Source organism: Macaca mulatta, chromosome 6 (genome assembly GCF_049350105.2).
Source record: "Macaca mulatta isolate MMU2019108-1 chromosome 6, T2T-MMU8v2.0, whole genome shotgun sequence".
Lineage (NCBI taxonomy): Eukaryota > Metazoa > Chordata > Mammalia > Primates > Cercopithecidae > Macaca > Macaca mulatta.
Genome location: NC_133411.1, coordinates 95,092,014 through 95,113,072, shown reverse-complemented (window position 1 = coordinate 95,113,072; position 21,059 = coordinate 95,092,014). Strand labels below are relative to the sequence as shown.

Sequence of the window (21,059 nt, the reverse complement as noted above, 5' to 3'; positions counted from 1 at the left end):
TATTCTGAAATAAGATTTGGCAGGTAAATGAGTCCTAAAACATGCCAAATGTCCAGCAACCTACCATTCAGAGATTCCTTATGCCACCTTTGTAACTGTGTAGCAACGGTAATCCCTTAATTAAGTATACAAATGAACAGTTCACCAACCCATCTAGTGGTTTCACTGGAGTGGGAGAAGGGAGATGGTTACCGTGACATCATTGTTATTATTTAAACTGCTAGGGGAGAATATAATTGTTAATAAAAGCCTTCTCCACGCCCCTCAAGGTTCCCTCCCCCCTGGCATTTTATGACGTGCCATCCACGATGAATGTAAGTAGAATTATGTCGATCCTGGGAGCCTACTCTATAACTATAATGTCGCACAGGTCAGCAAGGAAATGCAGAAAAAAATTACTCTATTTAGGGGAAGTTGTTTGAGAAAATATGTATTTACGAGTTTGGAGTATCGGTGTTAAAACTTTGTCTCTTTATGAATGTGTGTGTGTTGTGTATGTGTGTGTACAGAGGGAGTTCTATAAACGGGTTGTGTGCATCCGTTTTAGAATCCTCGTGTTTGTACATTAAAAAGCTGCCATGTAATCATTCCATGGGGCTGGTTTAATGCATTTAACAGAGAACTAATGGGTAGTCTATGTTGAAAAGCATGGTCCTATTTTTTAATCCCATCACGTATTGAAGCGGTTTTGTGAGAGTCTGTGCCTTTCACCTTTATCCATCGTGGATGCTCTTGTTCGAGAAATCCATTCCAACCACTTTTGGTTCTTGATCATTGCTAAAACGCTTCCACTTCTTTCTCTGCAACTATTCTTTATTTTTGACCTATTTTCGTCAGTCTTACCAATAATGATAAACAATCCTTGCTGCATTGAAACTCAGTTGAAATGATCCGGGGAACCCCTGCCTTGGTCCTTGCTGCAAACTGTAATCTCAAATACTGAATATGGTCGGACTTGGACGTGGGATCCAAGCTGCAGGAGACCGAAGCTACTTTTTCGTTACCTTCTTTCTAGCCTGGAGCGCGCGCGCTATGTACACACACACACACACACACGCACACACACACGCACACACACACCCTCTTCGGTAAAACAAGATGAGGTGAGGTGGGGGGGTGTTCCAATGTGAACAGAGACGCAGGGCTCGGGCGGAGGGAGCCTGGGCAGTGGGGAAACTGGCGGTGTGAGCAGCGCGGAAACTGGCGGTGTGAGCAGCGCAGGGACCATGGGCTATGACTAAGGTGGGCGCCCCGCGGCCGGGACTAGGACGCGCGGAAGCTGCAAGAGCCTCCGGCGCTTGTCTGAGATGCAGAAGTGGATGACCGGGCTCCCGGGAATAAAATCAAAGTTCCGTGGAGCTTGGAGCTCTTAGACAGCCACGCTTGTCCGAGCTGAGAGCCCTCCGTGGCTCGAGCTCGCTCGTGGAGCGGCCTCCAGAGCTCGATCTGCTCGGGTAGAAGCCCATGAAGGGGGTCCCGCGGCGCTAGCTTTTGTACGGCCCCGCCTTGGCCAGCCGCTAGCTGACGCACAGGCTCCCCCGGGACGCTGGGGGCGTCGCACCGCAGCTGGGTGGGGAGCAATTTATTCCTCGCCGTCCCATCCCAGCCCATCTTTGGTTACTCCACCCTACCCCTCCCATCCCTCCTCCTCCTCCTCCTTCTCCTCCTCCTCCTCTTCCTCCTCCTTCTCTACCAACGCCCGCTCTACCTTCTGATTCTCCACCTCTTCTTCATCCTCCATCCCCCTTTTACTTCTCTCTTCCCCTCTCTCCTCCCTCCCGCCTCCTTTCTCCCTCTCCCCCTCCCTCTCTCCTCTGAATAAGCAAGCTTTTGCCTCTAAAAGTCACAAGTAATCCTCGTGTGTGACAGAAAGAGAGAGAGAGAGAGAGAGAGAGAGAGAGAGAGAAACGAGCTGGCCGAGAGGAGCAGAAGGCAGGAGGGGAAATCTGGCACAACGGCTGGGAGAGGAAACTTGATGCTTCTGGGCCACCATTTGCCAGGGCCTCGCTCAAGGTAAGTACACTGGGGGCCCGCGGAGTCTGTACCTGTCAGGGTCCAGCCCCCGCCCATAGCCGAGAGATGGGCACCTTTACCTGGGCTATTCAAATAATGATCAAAATGGTACGGGGATGGGGTGCGGGTTGAGGTAGTGCTCCAGCCGGAGGGCCCGGGGCCCAGAGGATGATGTGCGCCTGCAAGCTTGGACCCCGGGCTCTTGCCCCTGGGCACTTTGTGCCTCCTGCCGAGGTTCCGAGCAACTGCGGGGGCTCCAACTATCGAATTTCCCTTCCTAAGTCACCCGTTCGACAGCTCCCTCCTTTACACACCCGCGTGCAAATGAGCCGCTGCTCTGTCATGAAGTGAGAATATGAGCCTCCCTCAAACCCTAGAAAAGGAAAGTTTGGTAAGGCGGGGGCTGCGCAGACCTGCTGTTCTCTGGAACCTAAACCGGGAACCCTAGACTTGCGCAGAAAATTAATAGTTTTCCATTTTTCTTTTTAAAAAATTACCTTGAACGAAAAATTGTGTGTATTCAAAAAAAGTATTGGATTACCATGTCTGATCAGCTGCTGATGACCTACCAATAAGCGTTTTAGACACACACGCACATTCACGCGTGCGCGCGCGCGCACACACACACACACCCCAGGGGCTATGTGCAGTGAGGAAGGCCGTCATAAGTAACCAAGAATTCAGAGGGAGTCGCGAGGGTTTTTAAGTGTGTAAAGGCTGTGTACGTGTCCTCCTTGTTACAGAGAGCAGAGGGAGGGGGCAGAGGGAGTGCGCGTCGGCTCGGCGTTTTCGCTGTGCCTGTGTGTTTCGCGTGTTGTCAGCTGGCTCTGGTTTCTAAGCGCTGAGTGCTGCCAGGGGCGGGGGCCAGCATCCACCATCCACCTCGGCACCCTAGTGGTGAAACAGGACTCATTTGTTTGGTGCAGAGCGGTGACGACCTAGAAGAGACTGGAGTGTGGTTAGGTCGGCCCCCTGCCATCCATTACACCTGCGGCAGATGGCTCAAGTGGTAGAATGGTTTTGTTTGCCGAGATCAAGAAAGGAGGAGGGGGAAGCTAGAGGCTCGCCCCACTCAAAATAAGTACCATAAAGAGCCAAAGAAATGAAAGAAGCCATATTCGAAGGAAGCAATAATGTTGCTGCCTTCCAGGAGTGAACCTGGACACGTTAGTGACTTTTGCACCTGGCCCGAATTGATAACGACTGAATTTTAGAAACAACATTTTTCAAATGTATTTTTAATAAAGTGCCCACTCCTCCCTACACGCACGCACACACACACACACACACCCCACACACACACCTATCTCCAGCCAGATGCACACAGGTGTTCTTGGAGCTCTACACCCTGAAGCCAAACGTCAGTAAGATCCTGCGGATTTCCAGATGAGGGAAGCCTCTTCTCTCCCCCCACTTTATTCAGTCGGCCTGCTAGCTTCCACACACAAGTCCCCTCTCTCCAGACAACCACCTGGCTGGAATTTAGCTAGGTTTCAAATGTATCCATCTCATTTTCACATGCAATAATGTGCCTTTCTGATCAGTCTTCACATCCTTGCATCCATTCCTTCCTCCCTGCTACTCAAGAAGCAAGAAAGGAGGACACACACCCTCCCAGGCAGTCCAGAGGAAAGGCAGGCGTGACAAAGAACACCGACACAGTCTAATGACAATTTAGCCTGTCTTCTATTCCTTAATTTTCTTGTTAAATAAGAGAAACGAAAAGAAAAATATAATGAAGGAGACCTAAACAGAAAGCCTTGTAAGCCTTGTCTCCTCCCTTACTTCACAGTCATCACGATAACACCCATACACAAATTACATGTATGAATATGCTTATTCACATTTCGTGTGAAATAAAAAATTATTTTGCTGGCCTAATTTTCTGTTCTAAACAGTAAACATTCCTTCTACTAGAGTTTAATACACTAATGCTTTGGGGGTGACTACTATGCAGAGAAATTCCACAATTTTTGAAACATAAATTCTATTTTTCTATCTTCTTTAATGTCAAATCAACATTTTTTTAGTTAGTAAAACCGAAGAATATCAAACAATGAGAGTCCTTTCTAGCTAAGATTTTGGAGTCACAAATAAAGCTACATCCTAAAAAGCCAAAAGGAAAGGGGGGAAAAAATCAACCCTTGCATTTATCAAGGTGCTTTCAATACCCAAAGACACCTCTGAACTGAGTTTGCTTGATGGGTGCTTGCTGTGTGCCCAGTGCAATTTTTAAATAAATATTTTCCTGTCCTATGAATGTTTCCATTTTATAAGGAGAAAGCTGACTTTGAAATGCAGTGGGAAACAAGATTTGTCAAGAAAAAATGCCAGTAGGATATAGCCCTATTTTATTCATTATTAATAATGCAGGTTTATTCATACATCATATAAACTGCTGAGAGTCTCTTCTTCGATGTGAATTCCTATATTATCAGGACGCAGTCAAATCCACTTGTAAGAAAATTTAAAAAGAAAAAAAAATACTTGCAGAACAGAGTTGAAGAACAGGTTTCCTGGGCCTTTTAGTGATTTCTTTTAAAGAGTGAGAGAGAGGGAGACCTGATCTAAAACTCTTCGCTTTAGAGACACGAAAAGCTTCCAATTTTATTTAAATAAAATGAAATTAGCAAACTTTTGTGATTGTAGAGAACGAAGACAAAAATTTAGTCCTAATAAGGTCTCCCACCTTGCAGGCAAAATCTTTTAGACCATAGTTCTAACCAGTATATAAAGCTAAGAAAAATAATTTCCAAAATGAACTCGAAATTTGAATGGAACAAAAACTGTTTTTAATTCTGAGGTTTGTTAATAAGCAACATTTTACATAGAAATCTTAAGGAATGTATTTAGCTCAGATACCCCAGTGTTTCAAGGAAAGGGAATATGTTTTACTCTTTGAGCAGGTTAGTATCAGAATCACACTCAGTCAGGTTTCTTAGGCCCAAGGGAGCCTCAGAATCTGAAAAGGGGAAAAGAAGGCATCTTGGGGAGTAATGGAAGCTGAGGTTCCCCCGCCCTCTACCCGCTGCTGGGACCAACATCATATCTCCCTCCCATATGAAATGGCTGTATGCTATTACAGAAAAGACTGGTTAAGAGAAAGTGAATCTGGAATACATGAATTGCTTTTTTGCCATCCCCAACCTTGCTGAGTTTTCATCAGACCTGCCACGCCTTCACCTCTCTTACCTTCCCCAACAGAAGCCAACTACGGAAGTCATGTCGCAGAAGATATATATATGTATGTACACATGTGTATGTGTGTGTGTGTGTATGTACACACACATATGCATATACTTCATGTATATATATGCTTTAAACATATATATATATATATATAAAACTGTAGGTCTCAAAAATATCACCAGCAGCCCAAATTTGCCTTTATTTCAGGAGTAATTAAGAAGATCATAATTCTTAAAGAAGAGCTACCAAATTTCACTCCCTAGCGGCAGTCTCAGGGCGCACTAAAGGTGCCCGAAGCTGGCTAGCAGTAGGGCTCGGCCGGTTCGCGTGCCCGGCGCCAACCGCTGCCTGTGAGTCTGTGTCCTTGACTCACTCATTTCCCCGCTTAAGAGAGGATAATGAACTCCTTTCTTTTCCTAATTTGTAAAGATATCTTCTTTAGTCAGTGCTGAACTGGGGATGGCGGTGAAGAGGCCTGGGTCATGAACCTGAGGAGGTCAAGGCTCTGACCTCTGCTTGGGTCTCTCTCATAAAACCAAGGGACGGTGGGTAACTGTGTCTACGGGTTTCTCCGGTTTCCCAGAAAAATGGGCATGCGTGTGTGCCTGTGTGTTCAGTTCCATCCTACAGTCCTCCCAGAGGTCTCCAGAAAGCGTGGCTTTGTCTTCTCCAGGGCGGACGAATCCTAGAGCAGTCCGCAGAGCCTTGGGTGCAGTTTCCCTCGGCCTCCCAAGTCCACGGAGCCGGGCACCCTGGCCCAGGGCAGCCCTGACGGCCTAGGCGCGGTACCCATACAGCCAGTAGGTGTCGCTGTTCCCCTGCCGGCGGGAGCCGGGAGCCCCGCGCGGGCCCCCAGAGCCACTCAGCCTTCGGCTCCCGGCAGGTTCGCAGACCCACCCGAGCTCCCGAGAGAGGGCCGCTCTACCCGTCCCCGCCCCGGGACCGTGTCCGTGCTCACCTGGCCACCGCCGTAGCGACACTGCCGGCCTAAGGAAGTACCTTCGGGGAGAGAAAGGAGAGACGGGTCTGTTGGGGCGAAACCTGGGCCCCGACGGAAGCGGCTCCAAGCCGGCTTCTCTCGTAGTTCCCAACTCTCCCTCCTTTCTCTTCACGTGCCATGGGCGGCGGTGGGGCACTGAGGGCCTCCTGGTAAAATCCGAAAAGGGGAGATTCTACCGGGGTTCCATATGGGCTTTACGAATAAACAAGAGGTTGAAAATCCCAGCTTCGTGGGAGCTAGCTACAGAAAGAGTGGATTGGTTTCAATATTCTTGCCTTGAAAAAAAAAAAAATGGAAAAAGAAGAAGAAGAAAAAGAAAAGAAAGAAACCTAGGCCTGGCTACATGCATGGGCTACATACCACCTTGTACACACATATGAACGCAGAAATGCCGGGTAACCGCGATCGCCGTCCCCTCCCCAGGCCCAGGAAGGAGCCAGTATTTGGAATGTAGTTGTCTTTCCCAAAAGCGTTGCTTGCCAAATATTATTTCCTCTTGGAAAACCTAGCCGTTTGCGAATCTGGAATCTGCATTGAAATGCTAGGTATTCAGAATTCTGCGCCCTTCTCTGGTGTCCTGCGGCTCCCTGCCTTCGGCCTCAGTGTGCCGCGAAAGAGATTATTAATCAGAGGCATTCTTTTTGTGTGTGTTTCAAAAGAAGGGCATTTGGCTTATGAATACCGAGAGGGACATTTACAATGGGCACATCCTATAGGTGACTGGAGATTTTAGTATGATTCTGGTTGTTTTGTACAGGGAAATCACTGCTCTGATTTGAGGATAGGGAGAGGGAGACTGTGTTGAATAGGCTAAATTCAGAACCAGGTGTTATTCAGAGTTAGTTTGCAAAACGGAACTGGCTATGTGTTTAAATTAACGTCTAAAATCATATCTTCAGTCAAAATGGGGTGACATTTTGCAGTAAATTTTTTTAAAGATTCACATATTATCTATAAAATTTGGGTTAAAGGAATAAATTCGTGAAGAAGAAAAACATAACAAAATTTGAAACGGGAAGAAAAAAATTTTTCACTTAAAGTCCAAAATATTTCGGAACACCTCTTGTTCCTGGCCCTGGGCTCACCATTTCAGAGGGCATGGTTGGAAAACTGTCGAGTCGTTAAGGCAAGCCGTAATTTTTACCGTGAGGTAGCCAAGATCATCTTTAAATGTCATATACTTTTCACTATGTTTCATAAAATGAGCTTCTTTCTGTTAAGTCCTATATCTGTTATACAATTCTAAAATATTTCTGATTGAGACGGCAAATTAATCATTCGGTGACGTGGTGGTGAGGGGAGAAACACGTGTCTCATTGGAGGTTGTGAAGTTCAGTGAGGTGGTATTTTTAGCTTGAAAGGTCCAAATTCAGATATTTGGGTATTTCTCCCCCTCCCACCGTTTGCCCACCCCGTCCCCATTTTACTCTCTCTTTAACTCAACCCTTTGGGTTCCCTGTCTCCTTTTTCTCTCCCTTTCTCGCTTCTGTCTTTACTCTCCCCTTTATAGCGCCTCTCCCCTTTTCTCTCTCTTCTTTTCCTCTTCTCTTCCCTCTCCTCTTATTTATTGTCTGATTCCATGTCAAGTTAATATAAAAGTAGCAACTGGGACGCCCAGTACCCTTAGCAGACCCTCTCTCCACCGTGCGCAGGGCACTTTGGGGAGGTGTCTGTCGCTGCCAGGTTACCGGCCAGAGTGGTGGCTCTTGGTGCAGGGCATGCTGCTCTCGGAGGAGTTGGGGTCTGCGCGGGGTTGCGGGGCTTATTCAAATACCTCCCGCTGCTGCTGTGATTCGCAGGGACTCGGCCTCCATATGGTAATGCGGGGCGGGGGGTTGGGGGAGGCGCAGAAGGGAGGGGAGGGGAGGATGGGGGTGAGGGCGGGGTGGGAGGGGGCTCCGGCACTGCGCGCTCGGCTGCCGGGCTGGGACAGAGCACCCGGACCCGCGGCGGCAGCGGCAGCGGCAGCGACGCTACCCACCCTCTTCCCCAACACCCACCGAGCCAGCGAACCACCGAGCCACGGGCCCTCGGGGTAAGCCACAGCGCGCACACGGCAGCGACGGTGACGGTTCACACGCTTCGGGTTACTACCATGCGCCAATAAGGGAGATTAGAAACAGAAAAGGAGATTACAGAGAGATCAGAGATAAGAGGTGTACCTCTCTGTGTTCCTTGTCACACAGCGCGCGCGCGCACATACACACGCATCTGTACACACATGCATGCTCAGACAGCCGTACACGCACGCGTTCCTTGCTACTGCCATCTAAATATATGCACCGACAGTCTATGCCCTGCAACGTGGCCGATGTGTTTGTCCTGATCCTACATAAACGCAGGCAGGTATGTGCTAGAGTCCAGGCAGGAACAAACAGCCACGCGCAATTTAACTGCAGCCAAACTCAAAGAGACCTTGAGCCTGCCGAATTGTTTCACTTAGCCAGGTACCCCCCAGAAACCGGCTATTCTGCAATCAGTTGTGGAATCCTGCAATTATTCATAAAATGTGCTGAAAATGTATTTTAGGAAACGTAGTCTTGCTATATATGGCAAGGTAAAGGCGAACCTGAAGGATGAGTGTGTTTCCGCTTTTTAATGTTATACGTGTAGCCATCTGACCACTTTTTATTGGGTGACATATCATATGAGCACTTTGGTGTAGGCTTGGAAAAACTACAGCCAGAGGTAAGGCTGGAAATGCCATAAGAGTTAAGGGAGCTGAAAATGGATGCTGGATAGTCCAGCATGAAAGATGGCATACGGCTTTAGGTTTGAAATCGGGGGAAATACATGTGTATATTTATACATGAAGGCCATTGAGGAAGGTTGAGTCTTGGCCTGAGTATCTGTGCAGGTAAGCCATTAATAAGAAAACGAATTATGTGTGCATGTACTTGGATTGTTTAATTGAATAAGCTGCATGTGTGCATATTTGCTGTTCTTTGAGGGTTTGCAATTATAGATTGAGTCTTTTTTCAATGATAGCTTTGGGGGAATTAAAAGGTGGAATATATATAGTATATATAACTATATATACTATATATAATTTGGAATATATATTTTATATATACTCCAAAAGCCATCATGCTGCATAGCTATATTGCCAAGAAAGAGAATCCCATCCTATAAACAAGATTACCATTGCTTGAAATCTAAACTCAAGGCCTGTATATTTTAAGGCACATCAACTGGTTTAATATAGCCAATTGTTTTGTGTATTTTTTTCATTTCAAAGTCAGGAATCAAGGATGCTTTTCAGTCAAGATAATGTGCCTTGTTTCCAGACATATTGAGATAAAAATGAAACTCAGTAAATTTTGAATGCAGCCGATAAGGTACAACATACAACATGGTTGAAAATGTCTTCCTTGAAGAAGGCTGTCCATTGCTGTGTCTACCCATTTTAAAATATATATATATTTTTTCAATAAGAAATGCTAGAAAGCAATAGGGCGGGGAATGGCGCACCTCTCAGGCAATCAGCACAAAAATTCTTTAGAAATCTTTGGAATCACTTCACTTATACACAGATTATCTCGAAAGCACTGGCCCTGAACTGTGTTTCTGCTAATTGAAGTTAATTAGACAATCAAACTTTGAGCCTTGAGCGATGGGCATTACAGCCCATCAAGGTATGTCAAGAAAGAAAGAAAAAAATGTGTCTTTTCTTTTATGACCAAACCAGGAGGTTATACAGCTGGCATTGCATACATGACAGATGTGCATATTTGTAACCTTAAATAAACAGAAGCAGGGAGGTAACTGTTTATATTATCTAGCAAGAGACAGCAGCAGACACTCGCCAAAAAAGACAGAAAGGGACAAGAGAGACAGATAGACATAATAAAATAACAACAAAAAAAAAAAAAGAGAGAGGGAAAGGGAACCAATAAAACGACAAAACCTGAAATTTTCGCGAATTAAAAAAATGCAAATATACCTTTACATATGCATCAGTATTAAAAATAATACACGCTGGAACCAACAGGAGCGAGAGCAAGAAGCGGAGGAGGAGGTGGAGGAGAAGAAGGAGGAGGAGAGGTGGAGGAGGAGGAGGAGGAGGAGGAGGAGGAGGAGGAGGAGGAGGAGAAGGAGGAGGAGGAGGAGGAGGAGGAGGAGGAGGAGGAGGAGGAGGAGGAGGAGGAGGAGGAGGAGGAGGAGGAGGAAAGAATGGAGGCGCCGCGGAGCCCTGATTATGCATGGGCTGGAGCTGCCTCCTCTAACCTGTTCTTCTCCGAGCCGGGCAGCCGGCGGTCCTCAGCCGCCCACAGAACAGGAGCCGAAACAACCGTTCTCGAAGGCTACAGCGTTTATTTTTCTCTTTTGGGGGGTTTTGGCGGTTGTTTCAGGGGCTCGCCAACTGGCCCCTTTAATTAAAAGCTTCAATAAAAGGCGATCGCGCCAGGAATGCACCCGCTCCTCTTCGCGCAGGATTTGCATATTTTTTTAATGCCCTAATTTCCTTGATGTATGTAAATGTAGCCGGACGTAGAGGGAGACAGGGAGCTGACGTCAATGGACGTGACCTCGCAGCTAAACCTTGAACGTGAAGCCGGGATGGGGGAAAACACGGAGCGGCAGCCGGCGGAACCCGAGAGCGCGGGCGGCGGCGGCAGTAGCCGAGCCGAGGCCGGAGGTGCCAAAGGGGCCAGTGCCGGCCCCGGGGGAGGACAAGCCGCCGCCTTCTTTCTGCACCGCGCGGCTTTCAGACTCGCCAGCCTTCCGGCCGCACACGCAGACTCTTGTCCTAAGCTGCCAGCCCCACCAAACACACGTTCTTTTGCTTCCCTCAGAAAAGCAACACTCCCCAAAACAACAAACCAAAACCAACAGATTAAGCAAATGTTTTAGACCAATGCTCGGGTAACTTATCAGAAAGAAGACTCTGACCACGGAACATATATATTTTTTTGGCTTCTTTCCACAAGAAGAGGAGGGGGAGACCACAGACAACAGCAAATCACTCCTAAAACAAGATAACTACAATTGCTCCCTGTAGGGAGAGGTAAATCGCCCAGCCGACTGGTGAAGGCTTCTGGTTTCGGTACCTATTTACCTGTGCACTCATTACGCGCAGCGGCTTCATTAACAGCAGGGTGATGAGCGCGCGTTTTAAAGTGATGGGAGTGCCGTGGGGTGTGTGTGTGTGTGTTGGGAGGTGCTTGCGCTAGTGAGCACCTAGGTAGGCGCTCTGAGCAGAGAGAGATCAGTCTTTCCATAGCCACGTCTGGGACTTATCTGCGGAGCCATCTAGGCCAGCGCTCCTAGGTTGGGGTTCGAGTTCACCCCTTTAAAAAGAGAGTCCAGCAAAGGCTTCCCCTGAACAGCCAGGTGCTTCCCATCGCATTGTTTGCGGAAGGAGGCTTGAGGTGTAAGCCATTCCGTAGCCGCCGCCTTGCCGGATTTGGCCTGGTGTTTTGCACTTAGAACTCTGCGGCCTCAGCGCGGAGGAACTGCCTCCCTGAGACGCTGCCGAGGCCTTCTCATTCCCCTCCTTCCGCCCACGGCAGCCCTGCGCGCCGGCGTGTGCGTGCCCGCGCACGGGGCCGGTGGCACCTCCCTGTACACATCCGCCCCCTCCTCTGCTCGCCACCTTCTCTCGGGCAGCTAAGAAATGGTCCTGGGCTTCTTCTGGGCCGGAGGGCAGAGCTGCGAGCAGACAAGAAAGCGCCGGTGGCTGCGGTGGCGGCTCCTCCGCTCTGCCCTCGGCTGCCAAGTCTGCCGTTTCGTCGTTCCACCTCGCAGCCCCAGCTTTGTTTTCCTGACATGCTCGTGGCCATTGGGCCCCACGCCTGCGAGGGGAGTGTGTGCGTGTGCGCGGAGGGCGGGCGCGCGCGGCGGGTGGGGGCTCTCCCGCCAAGGACACGCATGGCTGTCTGTCCTCCGGCTGCACTTGGCGGGAAAGCTAGGGGCCGCCGGCGGGGCTGAGCGCCAGCGGCTCTCATTACCGCCTCCCTGCTCCCCCCGGGCCGCATTTACATACGGGCCACTCGTCTGAATTTTTACGGCACTCTTCCCCCCTCCCGTACCCGGTCGCACGCGCGCAGGCTCGGAACTACCACCCGGGCACGCAGATACCCGCGCCCACGATGCGGCCAGCCCCAGGCGCGCAAACAGGCCCACAGAGGCAGACGGCACTCTGCGGGACGGATTCCTGCACCGCCTCCCCGCAATCCCGTGCCCACACCCCTGGCAGCCTCCCCGCTTGTGTTGCAGGAAGCCCACCTTACCCTCGAAGCCCCCACCCTTCTCTGTCGTCTGCACACTTCCACCCCCACCCTCCCACATCTCTCCGTCTCTCCCTGGAAGACAGGCGCGCGCGCGCGCGCGCGCGCACACACACACACACACACACACACACACACACACACACACACACACGCTTTTTCTTCCTCCTCAAATAGATAACCCCTATGGCGCGTCCCTGGTACCTTTAGAATAGCTCTAGAGTTTAGAGAATAAAAATCTTGAGAATGCATTTCTTGTCTTTAGCCAAACACATTTAACAACCACGATACAAACGGGAAGGAGTGAAGAAGGGGGACTTGAACCAAAAGACCTTTAAAAAAAAAAAAAGTATGCGAGTCAAAAGGTCATTCTCCAAGTTTGTAAATAAAATTGCAAAGAGAGTCCTTAAGAAAGGAGAGGAAAGAAGGGGAAGAAGGTTAGGAAGACTCACAAGTTACATAAAACGGTTCTTTGGAAAAACGACAGGGCGATTCTTTATTAAAAAAAAAAGAAGAATCTTAAGAAACCAAGAGAGGAAAAAAACTGGAGGAAAAAAGAAAAAGAGAAGAAAAGGATGTTTAAAAAACGCAAAAGAAGTTTCCAAAGAAATGTGTGCTTTGCATCCTACAATAGGAAAATGTAGCCATTGCCTTCCTTCAGACGAGACATTTCTAATTTGTTCCGTCTGTCAGGAGGGGACTGTGAGAGGTTTGGGTGCAAATTCATTATCTCTGGCAACGCAGAACGTAGTGTGGGGACTGAAAAAGACCGTGGCAATGGATGAACAATAGGGCTTCAGTTCATCAGTAACAAAAGCAGTGGGGAAATTGGTTGAGTTTCAGAGCACGTCCTCCTCGGCAGAGGGGGCTGGACTAGACCTTGGACAGCCCCCCCAAAAACTTGCCAAGCCTCGCACACACCACTTCACTCTCCACTCCGAGGCTCAGGGAGCAAGTGCCTGGCATGGGGGGGGAAAGTTGGCTTTTTTTTTTCCTCCTTGGTCTTTTGCTCCCTTCTCCCTCTCCCCAGAAGGGAAGACCCATTTAAACTATTTTAGACGCAATCAACCAAGAATCACCATGTGGAATTGAGCGGCAGTTTTAAATGTGCTGAGCAGAGGAGAGGAATGATGAGAAAAACACATTTTTTTTTTTTTTTTTTTTTTTTTTTGGAGACGCCGAAAGGAGCCTGTTTGTGTGCTGCGGCCGTGCTGTGACTCTGGATCTTGTCTTTCAGCCGGCGCCTCGGTTCCTGCCCAGCTGGATTTGGGGGGCAGCATTTCCTGGCGCAGGGAGATCAAGTGAGTATCGTGGCGGCCCTCAGGCTGCAGCTCGCCGGCGGCATGAGGCCAGCAGTGCCTGCCGCGGCCCCGCGCCCGCACTCCTCACCTCGCCCGCTAGCCGGTGCCCGCAGAGCCCCGCTGCGGGCCGCTCCGAGGGCCAGTCCGGGGCTTTGCTTCAGCTAATTGATTGTGTGCCTCGGATGTTAAACCTGTTGATCTCGTGAGTTTTCTGAGCCAGTACTGTTAATTATCCAGCGGCTTGACCCCCAATCGCAGAGAGATGCCAGGAAATCTTCGCGTTGGAAAAGGGAATTTTTGTATGTAATTTTGTGATGGTGGTGGTGGTGGTGGGGGTTTCCCTTTTAAACCTAGAACAAAATGCACTTGTATTTTGCACCTCTGGGTTCGAATTCGCATTTTGAATAATTCGCCTCCCTTTAACCGCCCCCAAAGTTGCAATTACCTGGCAAGGAAGCGAGGGTCTGATTCGATTTTGGTGGAAAACTTAGTACAGTAGCTAACTAGATCTGGTGGCTTTCCACTTCCCTTTTCTCTTTGCCTTTTGAATTTTGGGAGGTGAGAGGCCGCTTTACAGGGTTATCCCAAGTTGAGATTCATCAAGATGCAACCATCGTGGTTAGTTATTGGTACTTGGAGCGGTTCAGCTTAAGACGCTTCTGGTATCCAAACGGAGCTGGGTCTTTGCGATTTGCTTAGAGTCTAGACCCGGCTGTGGAAGGCAAGAACTCCTTTCTGTGGCCTGGAATTATCTGCAGGAACCCAGGGTGATGGGAACTCGGGCAATGTATTTGCATTAGTGTCTGCGGCGTTTTATCTTGCAAATGTACCCGCGGTGCTTGAATGGGGGACTGTCTTGAGAGGTCAGGAGAGCAGTGGAATTGATCAGAAGTTAGACCGGAGGCTCTGTCAAGTCACGGCCACGGCCAGGGGCCGCTTTGGAGCCGTGGCTGCCTTGGGCCCAGAACCGCAGAGTCGGATTCCGTTTTCTCCCTTTCTTGGTGTCCACCTCTGCCCACCACCCTCCTTTCTCCACCCTGGCACCGGTAATTAGGGCGCTGTCTCAGGAAGCGAGTTCCCACAGTCAGCGTAATTAAACCAGGGCAATACTTTTATTTTGCAAAACCAATAGCCCCACCCCTCCAGTCCAAAATAACAATAAGCATAAAAAATCATAAAAGAAAAGCAACCTATTTGGGGGAGTATTGAATTCCTGAATCTTGGATCGAGAGGGAATGGGGGAAGGGAATTTTTCAAAAATCCACCACTTTACAGCAATCAGGTTTTACATTATTCATTGATTTACTGAAGGAAAGAGCCAATCAGGAGCCATAGATATGAATGCACATCTCACTGTGCTGTGGCCTTCCAGTAAACTATTTGCATCTTTCTAATGGAGTAGATATTTATCCAGGGATTCCCATTGTTCGAAAGGCCTGGAAATTCAGTTCCTTAAACATTTAGAAAATAAGGCTGTTCCAGACTTAAAATCCTTACATGGAAAGACTCTCTTCTTTTGTATGGCAGGTTACAAGGTTCAAGTCCCTAATGTTTTTTTAAGAGTCCCTCTTCCTTCCAAGCTAAAAATAAAAGAAAAGAAGAAAGAAAAATTAATTTCTTAAACCCCTCCAGATTCTGCATATTTTGCATTCACATTATCATGCATGTCTCCATTTAAATGCAAATTAGCATATTTAACCCTGTGGGTGCTGAGACCCAGGATACATTGTACTGGGGTTTTATGGAATCTCTTGGCATTTTAAGGAATCATGGTAATAGCAATATTTTAAATAAAGCAATAGCTACATGACTTTATTCATATATATAAAAACTGTGATCATTTGTTTTCTGGACTGTTTTTCAGATGAGACTGCAAAGAAGCATAAATGAATAGACAATCCAACCAACCAAAGGTAATTTTGAAATTTACATTTGATAAAATCCAAGTGATGTACAAAATAGAGTATTATTTACTGGGTGGCAGCCCTGCAGTGGGTTGCATATCTCCTAATTCATGCTCTAAGGTTCTGTATGTGCAGCCTTCTCCTCTGCAGGGAGCCTTTGTATATTATGTATCAAGCATAATACAAATATAACCTGTAACTGCCCATAAAAAAGAAATTTGAGATACAGAGTAAACAATAGTATACTTTTGTGAGAAAGTAAGCCAGTCAGGTACCTTGCCTGAACTATACAAATCACTGTAAATTAAATGGCTTTTATGTAGAAAATGGTAGTCTTGACTGTACTAGTGGACTGTGGTTTACATGCATTTGAATCATACAAACCAAATATTAAAAGGGGATCTCAGTGATAGGTCAATTCTTCATGTACTTTACAGTAATCTGAATAGGATTCAGAGGTGTTCCAAATATTGGTGACAAACCTAATGCATTTGAATTTATGAAATAGCGTAATTCTGATCCAAATAATGTGGAAAACCTAACTTTTCACTTTTAACTTAAACAGAGACTGTTTACTCCCAAGTAAACCAGAATGTTTCAATTCATGTTTCAGCCATCTGGAGACCTATAAAAAGATTAGAAAACAAGCATGACAATCACGTCCTAATCTACTGGCCATTAATGGGAATTTATTAGTGAATGAGCAGGCAAACCATTTAAATTCAGTATATCCTTCAGTATGCAGATTTCAAAATGGTATTCTGCTCAGCTTAATAGCTTTTTGAAAGCAAAAATATCTGATATAACATGTAGGTGTTAATAGTTGCTCTTAGTATGTGACAGATAGTGCTAGGAATCTTTAGGGCTACACAATTGTTTCAACTTGTGTCACATCCTGTATAATAATACAGTCTTTGAAATATGTATGGTAAACTATCATATAAACTTTGGCAATATTCAAAATAATCAGATGCTCTGTGTTAAACCTTCCTGTGTAGTTTTTATTTCTGCATATCCTGAGAGATGGTAGAGAGTAAAATATTTAATTGGCTATCTGGCTAATGAACAGACTGCCTATAATCCTAATGTTGGTTCATTTTACTTATTGGGGCTCCCATGATGAGTCTATGTCATATGTGCCAGGCATGGGGACCAGGCCTAGAGTCCAGTTGATATGACTATGTGGCATTGCCCTAGAATATGCTATTTTAAGACAGTATCTTCTATAGCTTTTAATTGTAGAAGCATATCAAATGTTCAGTGTCTTGGCTTTCATGATGGGTACTTTGGTTTTAAAAATGCATTTAGTTGCTAAGTGTGGAAATATAGCCCTGTTACTTTGCAAATTCACACAGATATGGGGATGATAAACATACACAGACAAATGCATGACATCTCTTTGCTTCCACCAACCCCCACCCAGGTATATATAAAGCAAAAGGATATTCTAAAAATAACTGTCATCTGACCACATGCTTGCTTTAAGTAATACATGCCAAATCACTAATGATTCTGCATCTGTGTCTTGGAAAGCAAGGCCACAATACTCTCACTCTTCCAAGGCGGCAAAGCTCATTACTGTTTGACATAATGTCTAAAGTGAAATGTGCCTCAGTGATATGTTACATTTTTATTTAGTAGTTTATGTTGTGACCAGATAGTTCAAGAAGGAACAGTAACTTCATGGAGGTGTGTTTCTCTGAATTAGTTTTTGGTTTGCTTGTGCATTTTATGTATAACCCAATGCAGCCATTTCTGATTGTACCTCTTGTACCATAATTTGATAAGAAAAATAGATGAACAATTTCAAGAGCTTAGTCTTTTCTAAATAATCAGTACTGGAATGTTTACCAAAAAAGTAAATAAATAAAAAATATTGGGAAACGCTGGCATCTATGTTACTAAATCATGTCTTTAATTGGTGTAATATTGTAGTTTAAACTCTTAATTATAGGCTTTTCCTCACTATTCTGATTTTCTTGCTAGTCTTTTTTATAGGGTTTATATATATGTGCTCTGTATGTAATTCAGTAACCGTGTTCACATTCATGTCTTAAATGAATAAGTCACTGAATTAATGAAAGTGTATGTTAATTCCAAAAGTGTTTTAGTTGTTGGGGAAAATAATCTATAGAAATGAGAGTATTGTGATAAACTAGTCATATGTGCAAAGAATATTAAGATTACTCTAATAGCATATATTTTAAAGAATAGCAATATGACCAAACATAACTTGAAATTTTGAAAAGCAGTTCATAAGGTTCACCCTTGGTAAATATGAATCTTATGTAGATTACCTTAGATGTTCTGTTGAGGGACATTTGAATATTACAACTACACGTATTATGTGTTAGACATAGGATTACTCATTACTAAGGAGAGAGAAGAAGAAAAAGACTCTTTGAAGTGATCATATTCACACTTTGAAAAGTTCTAAGAAAAGGAATGAGGCTAATTAATTAATAAAACAGCATTCCTCTCTAGATAGAAGAAAGGTGGGGGTGGAGAAGGGGAAGGTAGGGCAGAGTTATGCTCTTAACATCCAGGTGTTTTATATGTATTCTTAACGAGGTAACAATGCTTCTTTCATACTTTCAGAAGCAAGACTATTACATTTTCCTTTTGTATGAAAATTGATGTTTAAAACAATAGACAAAGGCTCAGGATTTTCATTACAGCAGAGTTGTGTACAGCATTAGAAACTAATGCTGCAATGTTTATCTGTGCTGCATTCTAACGCACACAACCCTACATATGCAGTCATTTTTTAAAAACCAGGATGAAGTCCACTTGCTTAAGAGCATTCAGTTTGAACTTACAGAACAAAATACGCTGCCCTATCGCCATGGTACATAGATACAAAACATGACTGAGCTGTGAAGCCATTAAAAACACACCACCAGAGCAAATTGTCAATGTAATCACACATCGACTCACTGCGTAATACAGATCTGATTCCCAGCCCCAGAAAACGAGGCCCTGCTTTAAGCAATAGCAAAGTGCCTTCCATCTGTCTGCCTATGCAATCTGCCAGAAGAAAAATGCAGGCAAAGACGTTCCCCAGATCTGAAATGCTTTTATCTGTCCTTAGAGAGAGATTTCTTCCAGTCTTTGGATATTAGAACGATCTACACTAGCACGGAGGAGGTAAAAGGCCGCGGGTTGCTTTTCCAGGAGCAGTCGGTAGTGCTAGCGGAAGAGATGTTGATTGAGAAAATAGGGATTGTTGCAATGCTGCCGCTACTGCTGCTGTCGCTGCCGCTGCTCAGGCAGCAGGCGTGGGGCAGTTGGCTGATCACTGATGCATATCAATAACCATGTACTTGAGATTTCTCATGACATCATCATTACCTTGGTCTCCCGCGGTCTCGAACCTTTGACCTTGCCGGGCTGGTCCACAATTTGGCAGTGAAAGCCCCTCCAATGATGGCCCTTTTCTCCTTCTTTCAGACCGGGGGCAGCAGCAGGCCAGCAAGACGGCATCTTCTCCTTCCCAGCCTAGAAGCCCTGTGAAATCGAGGATCTTCCCCCTAAAACACATACACACAAGATATGTGCAATCAAGCTGCCACCGCTTGGTAAAAAGCTCATGGTGCCTAACCAAAAAGGATCAGGAGCAGATCCTTGAATCAGCTGTCACTTCTATAGAATGGGATGGTTTTTTTTTTCCTTCCTCCTTAACCTGCGCTGGAAATTGCCGTTGGCTTTATACATCTCTATAGAGAGAGGCTAAAGAGTCTTGCGTGAGAAAGAAGCAATTTACAATGCAAATAGAGGCCTGTGAAGGGACGGATGCTGCTGCTCACTCGTAACAGCTTGCTGCACCTTAATAGCTGGTTTTATTTTCTGATATTAATAGATGAATTGTTGGCTAACGCTGCCGGAGATTACTTGCTGAAAGGAAAAAAAAAGTTCGGAATAAACTCTGAAGGCAACAGATCTCGTTTGGATATTTTAGCCGCGCACACACACAAACAGAAACCAGGTCATATTTACATAAAAGGAGGAATCTTAAGCGCGGCAAGTATCCTGGACGACTACTCCTCGGTACTGCCAGAAAGGATCGGGACCTGGAGTCTGGCAAGAGGAAGACAGAGGCCTGTGTGGGAAGCGAGTTGTTATCTTTGGTTATCTAGCTGTATGAGTGTATTGGTCTTCATAAAGCTAGATAACCGAAAGTAAAAACTCCTTCAAGATCGCCGGGGAGCGTGTGAGAGTGAAAGACTACAACCGAGAGACAGTAAAAACCAGAAAGGTCAGGAATACTTATTGAATCTAACTTTGTTTTTGTTTTGTTTTTTCCCTGATGATTAAAGGTGGGATGAGAGGAAATTAAGTGACACACATATGCTAAAATATCAAGGTGCCAGATATATCTTGAGAGGGGTTGTTGCAGCTGCAAAGAAGTGTATAGTGCTAATGAGTAAAGATGCATGTGCAGTTTGTTCTATTTTAAGGCAAAAGTTTATATATCAGGGATTTTTTTCTTAGAAAGCTGTTGCAGAGATGTCTGGTACCTAGTTTAAAAATGATTCTATAACATGTAGACTTGGGCAGTTCCTTCCTGAGGCCCCTCCCCCTCAAAATTGGAAGATTGTGCTTGGAAATTACTTTACATGTATTTGGGCTGTCTGTCAATTTGTACGAAATTAGACTTTCAGAAAAGTTTATACCGGAAGGTTAGTAATTTATATATACTGAGGACTTAGAGCTAGCAGGAAAAATGAAGAAAAAAAAAAAACAGCAAGGGCTGATTTTTATTCTTCTATTCAAAATACAAGGACAGATGCTTCTCTGTTTCAAGAGGGTTTCCTTGAGGAAGCTACTGAAGCAGAAAGACATGATGGAGACGAGATCGCCTCCCCTCTTGTCAAAGTGTTAAAAAAATGTTCTGTCTTACTCTGCGCCTAGCATTGGAAATGAAAGTGACATTTACGCCACAACCCACGTGTGCGCCTCCTCTCTTTTTGTTTAAGGATGATCAGGTCTATCCAGGAAACAGCTCTGGCATCCCAAACTGAAATAATTAGGACGTATATAGACCTGACAAAAATGGAAAGGGGGTGGGGAATCTGAGGGTCTGTCTTGCCTAATTGATTCCGCTAAACGGAATGCAGGAGATGTGAACGGCAGGACGCTCCGATTCCCACGCTCGGGGGCAAGTGATAAAGCGAGGCCGGGCAGCCTATGACAGACAGCCCTGTTGGGGGGTGGGGGTATGAAAAAAACATCAAGTGCACACACCATACTCATCTCCATCGCTTAAGAAAGTAAAGGCATTTCCCACCCACAGCCATCTGCAGCTCCCCAAATGGCAGCACCAACTGGTCTGTAGCTGCTGCATACTGTCTGCTTCTGTTAATTTTTTAACCACTGTTTAATCTGGCCATAATTAAGTTTGGCTTTCTTCGTTGTTTGAGAT

At 45.9% G+C, this 21,059-nt stretch overlaps 1 protein-coding gene and 1 non-coding gene across 2 annotated transcripts; both read left to right on the top strand.

Annotated features, from left to right (window-relative positions):
• Positions 1 to 6,590: 6,590 nt before the first annotated feature.
• Positions 6,591 to 15,343, top strand: LOC144341351 (uncharacterized). The gene is made up of 3 exons (XM_078004529.1): positions 6,591 to 6,597; positions 8,002 to 8,237; positions 13,670 to 15,343. Exons 1-3 carry the CDS (start codon positions 6,591 to 6,593, stop codon positions 13,937 to 13,939), a joined length of 513 nt encoding a protein of 170 aa, XP_077860655.1. The 3' UTR covers positions 13,940 to 15,343.
• Positions 15,344 to 19,743: 4,400 nt separating this feature from the next.
• MIR9-2 (microRNA mir-9-2) lies at positions 19,744 to 19,830 on the top strand. Its single transcript, NR_032367.1, has one exon. It is a non-coding gene; the product is annotated as a microRNA mir-9-2 (primary transcript).
• The last annotated feature ends 1,229 nt before the right edge of the window (positions 19,831 to 21,059 follow it).